This window comes from Pithys albifrons, chromosome 15 (assembly GCF_047495875.1).
Source record: "Pithys albifrons albifrons isolate INPA30051 chromosome 15, PitAlb_v1, whole genome shotgun sequence".
In the NCBI taxonomy this organism is placed as follows: Eukaryota; Metazoa; Chordata; class Aves; order Passeriformes; family Thamnophilidae; genus Pithys; species Pithys albifrons.
Window position 1 is genome coordinate 4,494,843 of NC_092472.1, and position 9,862 is coordinate 4,504,704.

Genomic DNA, 9,862 nt, shown 5'->3' on the forward strand with positions numbered 1-9,862 from the left:
GCCCTGAGCAGACTGTTCCAACACCTCACCACCCTTTGAGTGAAGAAATTCCTCCTAATGGCCAACATGAACCTCCCCTGGCACAACTTGAGGCTGTTACCTCTTGCCCTCTCCCTTGTTCCGTGGGAGCAGAGCCCAATGCCCCTCGGGCTCCTCTCTCCTGTCAGGGAGTTGCAGAGAGTGAGAAGGTCCCCCCTGAGCCTGCTTTTCTCCACGCTGAGCCCCTCCCAGCTCTCTCAGCCTCTCCTGGTGCTCCAGGCCCTTTCCCAGCTCCGTTCCCTTCCCTGGACATGCTCCAGCACCTCAATGCCTTTTTTGCAGTGGGGGGCCCAGAACTGGACACAGAATTCCAGGTACCTCAGCAGTGCATCTGTCAGGACTATAGATGCAGAATATCATGGCTCCATCTTCCATGTATGTGGGAGACATGGTGGGAGATGCCTCTCCCCAGCTCAGCCCAGTCAGCTTTCAGAGGAGATTTGGCTGCACATTGGTCCTGCTGGGACTGGGAATTGGAACCCATTTCAGGATGCAGTAAAACCTTAATCTGCAGTCTAATCTCTGGGTACTGCATCTGTGCAAAAGGCAAAAATGGCAGAGGAAAGGGCTGTGAAGGGAGAGTTGGGACAGCAAAGGCCACTGTGAAGAGCCAGCAGGGATCTTTGCTGAGGGATGTGCCAAGTGCCTGGTGCTGCTCTGATTGCAGAGGGAGAGAGGACAGCAGGTAAGGGACCTCCTGCTGATGGTGGAGCAGGGAGCAGGTAGCACAGTGGGGGTCTGGCCTTGGGGTGTGAGCAGGGGGATGTGGGTTCTGATCACCTGAGCAGTGTTCCCAAGGGCACAGAGCAAACGCTGTGGGCACCTGCTGAGATCCAAGGGGAATGCCTGGCATCTGGGCTGAGCTCAGCAACACAGGCACAGCCATGTGAGCAGCAAAGCACCGCAATCCCCAGGGGCTCACACCTCCCATCCCACCGGGGATCCTCGAGTGGCACAGACTCCGTGTCCTCCCTGATGCCCTGCTCCTTTCCCATGGGGAAGCTTCTTAACCTGTCCATCCCTGCAGCCAGGCTGGGCTGGAGATGCTGATAAAGCTCAGGCCATATTAGCAGGGGACAGGCTGAAAGACAGGCACAAGCCCAGAGGAAATCTGACAGCACAACCTTGTTCCAGCAGCAGCTGAGCTGCCAGCAAAGGCTCAGCTCCCGCCACTGCTCAAGGGCACAGCCAGGGCCAAGGTGAAAGGCTTTGCTGGCAGGGGGAACTGCAGGCAGGGCTGGATCAGAGGCAGCAAAATCAAACCTCAGGAGTGGCAGCTCGCTGCCCAAACTGGCAGACACAGGACAAACAGTTTTCCCCTGAGCTCTCTAAGAGCACAGATTGCTGTTTTAGCTCCAATCCCAGCGTTCCACAGCCTGTCTGACTCAGGACTGCCCGGCTTGGAGGCAGATCCACCTGTGGGCCACAGGGAGCAGCAAAGCCCCCACACCTCGGCAGGGTGAGCTGGGCAGCGCCGAGCGCCACCCCCAGCCAGCAGCACTGACCAGGTGCCAGGTGGGCAGGGAGGGAGGGAGGGTCACAGCCGGGGTCTGGCTGAGCCAGGCACGGCACCTCCTCCAGCCCGGGCTGGGACCAGGGCCTGCCGGGAGGCAGCACAGACAGGGCTTCTCCCGGCCCTTCCTCACATGCCAGCTGGCTTGCCTTCAGGACTGGGTGGTGCCACTGGGATGTAAAAGCCCAGCTCTATTCCCAGTCACAAAACTGGCCAGGTCGTCCATCCTTTTCTCCCTGGGGGTGACTGGAAATCCCAGGAACCCCCCGGAGTGACCCACCCGTGCTGTTCCACACAGCACAGACACCCAGTCCTTAACCCTGGGGGGCTGAGAGGGCAGTTCTCTCATAGCCCCTCTGCAGAGCAGGTGCTCGGGCTTCTACCAGGAACTTGAAAAACTGATCTTCAGAGCATCCCAGAATGGTTTGGGTTGAGAGACCTTAAAGCTCATCTCATTCCACCCCCTGCTATGGGCAGGGACAGCTCCCACCAGCCCAGGTTGCTCCAAGCCCTGTCCAACCTGGCCTTGGACATTTCAGGGATGGGGCAGTCACAGCTTCTGTGGACAACCTGCATATCTTAGAGGAAAATTAAGGTGTCTATATGAACTAGGAAAGAGGCCTCTTTCCCAAAAATCCACCATGCTCTATAAAATAAAAAGATTTAATCAGAAAATTTATAGAAAAGCACAACAGTTCTTAACTACAAATATATAAAAACAAAAACCAGAACAGAACAAACAGCAACACTGTAACCAAAACTTTCAAACTAATTCAGTTGTATCTCTGTCCCCTTCGGCGCAGTCAGTTGTATTCACGGTCAGCGGGGGGCGATGTCGCGCCCTGAGAGGGCGGACTGAAACTTTACGATGGGCAGTGTGGAAAATCTATTTTTCCCTGTTTGTCCCACGTGTGTGTGTGTGGGAAGGTGGCGTTTAGCGGCTCCTGTGCAGGCGGTGTCAGCCCCCAGGAGGGTCTGTAGGAATGCCCAGGTGCAGCGGTGATTCCAGTGACTCTGCTCCCCGAAGCACAGGACGCCCTGAGCTGGGGGGGCCGACCCAAAGGAGCTCCCCCCAAGATGGTTCTTCCACCAGCGACCCAGCAAAGCCGGGACAGAGAAGTGTGTCCAGCACCAGGAATAAACCCCTCTCCCCGCGCCCGCCCCACCTCCCCAGGCATTAGACTGGAATGCACATCAATCGGCCTCTCCCTTTGTTAGCTGGTAGTGGGGGTTGGGTGTTCGATCCGAAACTCCGTTTTTATAGAATCACAGAATGGATGGGGTTGGAAAAGACCTCCAGGTCTGCCAGGTGAGTTGCTCTTTCCTTGCTTTGCACAGGGCAGGGAAACACAGGGGGCAGACCCAGTGTCCCTGTCATAGAATCATAAAATTCTAGAATGGATTGGGTTGGAAAAGACCTCTGAGATCATCAAGTCCAACCCTTGGTCCAACTCCACTCCCTTTACCAGATCATGGCACTCAGTGCCACGGCCAAGCTCAGTTTAAAAACCTCCAGGGATGGGGAATCCACCCCCTCTCTGGGCAGCCCATTCCAATGCCTGAGCACTCTCTCTGCAAAGAATTGTTTTCTGCTCTCCAACTTCAATTTCCCCTGGCAGAGCTTGAGCCCATCGTGCCCCCTTGTCCTGTTGCTGAGTGCCTGGGAGAAGAGACCAACCCCCACCTGGCCACAACTTCCCTTCAGGGAGTTCCAGGCAGTGCTGAGGTCACCTCTGAGCCTCCTCTTCTCCAGGCTAAACACCCCCAGCTCCCTCAGCCTCTCCCCACAGCACTTGTGCTCCAGTCCCTTCTCCAGCCTCGTTGCTCTTCTCTGGCCCCGCTCCAGCCTCTCAATTTCTTTCCTGAAAGATATTTTGTTAGGGAGAGAAAATTTCATGGAAGGTCTTGAAACTGTAACACTGTGCCAGGGCCTCACCCCCCTCACAGGAAGAATTTCTTCCCAATGTTCAATATAAACCTACTCTCTGTCCTGCTGAAGGTGTCGGTGAGGCTGGTGATGGGTTCCCCTCTGGAGGGGAGGGCAGTGACTCTTCTCAGGGCTCTGCTGCCCTCACGTGTTTTTTTTTACCGATATCCAAATTTTCCAAGCCAGCCTTGCACTAAGTGGCCCTTCTCAAATGTTGTGGGTGTGCTCCAAAAAAGGCCTTTGCACTTGCACCAATATTTTTGTTTTTACCTCTCCTATAGTAAAAATCCTGCTTGAAAGTGGCTGGTTTGGGGGAGCTGAGGAAATGGAAGGTTCACCAAGTTCACACCTGCCTCTGGATAAAGTTTGGAATCCTGCCAAGGTTGGAAACAGCAGCTCAGCACTTGGATGGCACCAATGAATTTAAACTGGCTACCAATTAATCTGAATGTTTCTGCTTTGGGCTGCACCTGCCGCTGCCTGGCCAGCCCCTTTCCTCTTCCCAGTGCTCAGGGTCCAGGGAAGAGCAACGAGGCTGGAGAAGGGACTGGAGCACAAGTGCTGTGGGGAGAGGCTGAGGGAGCTGGGGGTGTTCAGCCTGGAGAAGAGGAGGCTCAGAGGTGACCTCAGCACTGTCTGGAACTGCCTGAAGGGAAGTTCTGGCCAGGTGGGGGTTGGTCTCTTCTCCCAGGCACTCAGCAATAGGACAAGGGGGCACGATGGGCTCAAGCTCTGCCAGGGGAAATTGAAGTTGGAGATCAGGAAAAAATTCTTTGCAGAGAGAGTGCTCAGGGATTGGAATGGGCTGCCCAGAGAGGGGGTGGATTCCCCATCCCTGAAGGTTTTTCAGGTGAGCTTGGCCGTGGCACTGAGTGCCATGATCTGGTAAAGGGAGTGGAGTTGGCCCAAGGGTTGGACTTGATGATCTCAGAGGTCTTTTCCAACTCAATCGATTCTAGGATTCTAATATAAATTGGGAATGTACCTGAATTAAGCAGCAGAGCAGCAGCCTGAGCACCCCGAGCCCTTCCCGGAGCTGCCTCAGGGCTGGTGTGGCACCCAAAGGGGTAACACACCCACACACACCATCCCCGAGGGTTAATTAGATCTTAACACCAGGTTAATTAAAGTGTGCCAAGCACCTCCTTGGCTAACAAATAATGCAAAGCCATTCCATTTTCCCTGGTCAGCACTTTAAGGGCCGGTTTGACTTGTTACACAGCTCTCAACATTCCATTAACTCTCACTTGTACCTAAGCAATTCACAGCCCTTTGTGCACCTCGAGGCTCAAGGAGATAACCCGTGATAAACCCCAGGCTGGAAGGGACCTTAAAGTCCCTGCAGTTCCAACCCTTCCACCAGACCAGGCTGCTCCAGGCCTTACCCAACTTGGCCTTAGAGCTCTCCAGTAAACACCCTCTAATGAATACCAACTCTGCCTTGCTCCCCCTCAGGCAAAAGGGAATTCACACCCCGTGAGCGCCCCTTCTGTGCTCCGCAGAGGGAGGGAGGCCTGGGAAGCTGTGGAAAACCCTCGATCCCCGGACACCCTCGGGGGCGGGAGGGCGCCCTGACCGCACTGAGGGGCGGCTGCGGGCTCGGCAGGTGCCCCCGGGGCAGGGGCAGGGGGCAGGGGCCGGGGCAGGGGTAGGGGGCAGGGGGCAGGGGCAGGGGGCAGGGGCAGGGACAGGGGGCAGGGGCAGGGACAGGGGGCAGGGGCAGGGGCAGGGGCAGTGCCGGGGCAGGGGGCAGGGAGCAGGGGGCAGGGGCAGTGCCGGGGCAGGGGGCAGGGAGCAGGGGGCAGGGAGCAGGGGGCAGGGAGCAGGGGGCAGGGGGCAGGGAGCAGGGGGCAGGGGGCAGGGGGCAGGGAGCAGGGGGCAGGGAGCAGGGGGCAGGGGGCAGGGAGCAGGGGCAGGGAGCAGGGGGCAGGGAGCAGGGGGCAGGGGGCAGGGAGCAGGGGGCAGGGGGCAGGGAGCAGGGGGCAGGGAGCAGGGGGCAGGGGGCAGGGAGCAGGGGGCAGGGGCAGTGCCGGGGCAGGGGGCAGGGGCAGGAGGCAGTGGGCAGGGAGCAGGGGGCAGGGGCAGTGCCGGGGCAGGGGGCAGGGGCAGGGGGCACGGGGCAGGGGGCAGGGGCAGTGCCGGGGCAGGGGGCAGGGGGCAGAGGCAGAGGGCAGGGAGCAGGGGGCAGGGGCAGTGCCGGGGCAGGGGGCAGGGAGCAGGGGGCAGGGGCAGTGCCGGGGCAGGGGCAGTGCCCGGTGGGGTCGGGGCCGCGGCCGGGGCTGCGCTGACGGGCAGGGGCCTCAAGATGGCGCTGGGCGGGAGGGCTGGAGGGGGCACCACGTGACCCCGCACCGCCCAATCAGCGGCCGGCATCGCCGGCGCGGCGGGAAGGTGGTGCGGGGAGTCACGTGTCTCCTCATCACCCAATCAGCGGCGGGAGCGATGGAGGGCCGGTGTCACGTGTCCCCGCGGCAGCCAATGGGCGGCGGGCGGCGGCGGCGCCAAGATGGCGGACGATAAGGTGAGCCGGGCGCGCCGGGGCTGAGGGGCCGCTGGTCACCTCCGGTCACCTCCGGTCACCTCCATGTCTTCCGCAGGACTCGCTGCCCAAGCTCAAGGACCTCGCCTTCCTCAAGGGGCAGCTGGAGAACCTGCAGCGCAGAGTGGAGGACGAGGTGCAGGCCGGAGTGGGACAGGTAACACGCGAGCTCGCGGTGCTGTGTCAGAGGGGGGGGAGTGAAACAAACCCCGGGGATAAACAAACGCCGGGATAAAACCACCCGCGCTGTGCCCGCCGATGCCGGCCGGCCGTGCCTCACTGAGCGCTCCCCCCGCAGAACGGGTCCCTGCTGGCATCGCCCTTCCTCAAAGGCTTCCTGGCGGGGTACGTGGTGGCCAAGCTGCGCTTCTCCGCCATCCTGGGCTTCGTGGCCGGCACCTGCACGGGCATTTACGCCGCCCAGAACTACGCCGTGCCCAATGTGGAGAAGACGGTTCGGGACTATGTGAACGCGCTGAAAAAAGGTCGGGACTAGCGCGGAGGAGCCCCGAGGCAGCAAGGACTGCAGGAACGGTGCTCCTTGGGCAGCAGGCACAGAGCACCCCGGGGCTCTCCGAGGCACGGCACCTCCACCCTTGTTTTCCTTGTAAAAGAGCTTTGCACCGCAGCACTGGGACACGCCGGGGGCTGGAGATGGGTGTGCACGGGGCGTCACGGCGGCGGTGATCACCCCACTAACCCACAGGGGGCACCGCGGGGCTGCCAGGTGCCTTTTCCACTCACCCTCACCTCCCCGGTGCCCCTGCGGACCGAGGGGCTGCTGTGCCCTGCCACCCGTGTGCCCTGCCACCCGTGTGCCCTGCCACCCGTGTGCCCTGCCACCCAGCCCACGCTGTGCCCTGGGAATGTGCTCTCTGTGGCTCACCAGGAAGGCTTGTATTTCTCCTCCTCACGACAGACAGCACCTCGCCCTTCTGCTGCACTGCAAGTGTAGCAGGGAACGTCCTGCTTGAACCAGGCTCATTAAATCCTTGGTATTTGGTCTCTTCCTCGCTGTTACAGGGTGAGAGTCTGTCTGGCCTGCCTGCACTGGTAGCAGCTCACCTGTGCTGGCTCCTGCCTGGAAAATGGGCATGTTTGGGAATGCTGCTGGCTCTGCCAACGGGCCGCTCCGGAGGGGGCTGTGGGCACTGATGCTGCTGCTGTCCGTGCTCATCTACGGCTCCCACGCCCCCCTCCTGACTCTCTGCAAGGTGGACGGGGCGATGCCCTTCAGCTCCACGTCCGTGGTGGTGCTGGTGGAGCTGACCAAGCTGGCGCTGTCCCTGCTGTCGCTGCTGGTGGGGCCGCAGGAGCCTCTGCCCGCCGCGGTGTCCTGGCGCCACGCCGCGCCCTTCGCCCTCTCGGCGCTGCTCTACGGCGCCAACAACAACCTGGTGGTGCACATGCAGCTCTTCATGGACCCCAGCACCTTCCAGGTGCTCAGCAACCTGAAGATCGGCAGCACGGCGCTGCTGTACAGCCTCCTGCTGCGCCGGCGCCTGGGGCCGCGCCGCTGGCTGGCGCTGCTGCTGCTGCTGGGGGCGGGGCTGTGCTACAGCTGCGGGGGGCTGCGGGGGCCCGGCCAGAGCACCGGCATGCGCCTCCACCTCACCCCCGTGGGGCTGCTGCTGCTCGCCATCTACTGCCTCATATCCGGCCTGTCTGCCGTCTACACCGAAGCCATCCTCAAAGCCCAGGCGCTGCCCCTCGGCCTCCAGAACGTCTTCCTCTACTTCTTCGGGGTCCTGCTCAACCTGGCGGGCTCCCTGTGGAGCGGCGTGGAGGGCGGGTTCCTGCAGGGCTTCTCCCCCTGGGTGCTGCTGGTCGTGCTCAGCCAGGCCCTGAACGGCCTCATCATGTCCGTGGTGATGAAGCACAGCAGCAACATCACCAGGCTCTTCATCATCTCCTGCTCCATCCTGGTCAACGCCGTCCTCTCTGTTGCCCTCTTCAACCTGCAGCTCACCCTCCTCTTCTTCGTGGCTGTTGCCTGCATTGGCCTGGCTGTGCACCTGTACTATGGGGTCACGTAGGCACTGCCTCCTTCCCCTGTGTCCAGGCAGCCCCAGCCCTTCCCCAGGGCTGGAATTGTTGCTGGTGGGCACCTGCACGGCTCCAGTGACCCTCTGACAAGGAGTGCTGGGGGTGGGGAGTGCCCTGATCCTGCTTCCAGGAAGCTGGGCCCTGCTCCAGCCCAGCCAAGCTCAGTGCCACAGGGTTTCCATGGGATCAGGTATGTCCAGCCTCGGGGGGGTCCTGAACCCCTTGTGTGTGTGTCACAACCTCAGGCTGCACTGGGAGAGGTTTATATTGGACGTTAGGAACAATTCCTTCATGGAAAGGGTGATTAAACATTGAAATGGGCTGCCCAGGTTGGTGTCCAAGGAACAGCTGGATGTGGTACTCAATGCCCTGAGCTGGGTGACAAGGTTGGGCTTAATGATCTTGAAGGTCTTTTCCAAGCTAAGTGATTCTGGGATTCCATGTCCCACGTCCTCAAGCTGCTGCTCCACACCACAGTGGCCTGGGAATGCTCTGGCAGTGGTTGGCCCTGTCACATCTCCCACCAACCCAGCACGGGGCTGCCATGGTTTTGGCTCCCATGGATGCTGCTTCCCCTTACCCCTCCATTCCTGGTGCTGCTTCCTGGGGCTCTCCCACTTCGTGGTTTTCCAGCCTAGCCCCTGGCTGGAGCCCCGCTGTCCTCAGGTCCCTTTTCCCTTTGCTGGGCACAGCATCTGTGCGGGACAGGGAAGGGGGAACTGTTCCACCTGTTTCCCAAAAAGGGAGACACCTCCCGGATTTGTACCAAGTTCCTGGCAGGCAGAGGCCACCCAGGATATTAAAAGCTGCAGTTCAACAGCATCTGTGTGTCTGTCCTGTGTCTGCCCTTCCTGGGGGAAGGCATCTGTGTCTCTTGGAAGGGTTGGGGGCATGTCTGAGCCTGGCAACACTCAGGGGTGAGGGGCACCTGCTTTATTCCATGCGGTCCCAGCTGGGAGTTGCCCGTCCTCCCATAGGCAGGTGCCTGGTACAGAGCAGGGTTTTCCCTCCCTGGTCCAGGATTCCATAGGGAGCAGCAGCTGGAGCGGGCGGGGGGGGGGGCTGTGCCCGAGGTAACTGCTGGGGCTGGTGCCCCCTGCCCTGCCAGGCCTGCTGGCCCCACGCGCTGGGACCCACCTCAGGGGGTCTGTGTGGTGGCATCGCCCGAGCACACCCGTCTGTCCTCCCGCAGGTGCCGGTTGTGCTCGGCGAGCTCCACGGCGTCCCGGAGCACCTCCTGCAGCAGCGCCCGGTGCCGGCGCTCCAGCGCCTCCCGCTGCTCCTCCGCCAGGCGCTGCTGGTCCCGGAGCACCTGCGGGGGTCCCGGGGCCGTGTGGCACCGCCCTGGCACAGCCGGGTGTGTCCCCACCCTCCCTGCCCACCTGCAGCAGGTGCTGCCTGCAGGCTTGCAGCTCCCGGTGGTGGTTCCTCAGCAGGGCCTCCAGGTCCCACTCGGCCGCCTGACGCTCCCGCAGCGCGGCCTCCAGGCTCAGTCCCAGCACAGCCACCTCCTGCTGCCAGCGCGCCGTGTCCCACTGCGGGGCACAGGGACAGGGCAGCGCCGTGTGCCCGTGGGGCTGCCCTCGGGAGAGCAGTGCCAGGGCAGGAGTGATGAGCCCACGGTGCTGGGCTGTGCCTGTGCCCACCTCCCCGCTGTGCTCCGGGGCTGGCTCGGCCCCGAGCTCTCGCTGGAGCTGCCGGCAGTGCTGTGCCCGCAGCCGCTGCCGCTGCGCCCTGGCCAGGGCGTGCTGGACCTCCAGCGGTGGGCATGGCTGGCACCGGCTCCCTGCCTGGCACA

At 61.6% G+C, this 9,862-nt stretch overlaps 2 protein-coding genes across 2 annotated transcripts; both read left to right on the forward strand.

Annotated features, from left to right (window-relative positions):
* Positions 1 to 5,027: 5,027 nt before the first annotated feature.
* LOC139678821 (SLC35A4 upstream open reading frame protein) lies at positions 5,028 to 7,027 on the forward strand. Its single transcript, XM_071570006.1, has 4 exons — positions 5,028 to 5,085; positions 5,911 to 6,000; positions 6,077 to 6,175; positions 6,317 to 7,027. Exons 2-4 carry the CDS (start codon positions 5,986 to 5,988, stop codon positions 6,512 to 6,514), a joined length of 312 nt encoding a protein of 103 aa, XP_071426107.1. The 5' UTR covers positions 5,028 to 5,085; positions 5,911 to 5,985; the 3' UTR covers positions 6,515 to 7,027.
* Positions 7,028 to 7,097: 70 nt separating this feature from the next.
* On the forward strand, positions 7,098 to 8,886 carry SLC35A4 (solute carrier family 35 member A4). Its single transcript, XM_071570005.1, has one exon. The coding sequence runs from the start codon at positions 7,107 to 7,109 to the stop codon at positions 8,052 to 8,054; it is 948 nt and encodes a 315-aa protein (XP_071426106.1). The 5' UTR covers positions 7,098 to 7,106; the 3' UTR covers positions 8,055 to 8,886.
* The last annotated feature ends 976 nt before the right edge of the window (positions 8,887 to 9,862 follow it).

Coding starts and splice junctions, on each gene's coding strand:
- LOC139678821 (XM_071570006.1), top strand. Junction 6,176..6,316: donor TGCAGGCCGGAGTGGGACAG/GTAACACGCGAG, acceptor CTCCCCCCGCAG/AACGGGTCCCTGCTGGCATC.
- SLC35A4 (XM_071570005.1), top strand. CDS start 7,107: ATGGGCATGTTTGGGAATGCTGCTGGCTCTGCCAACGGGCCGCTCCGG.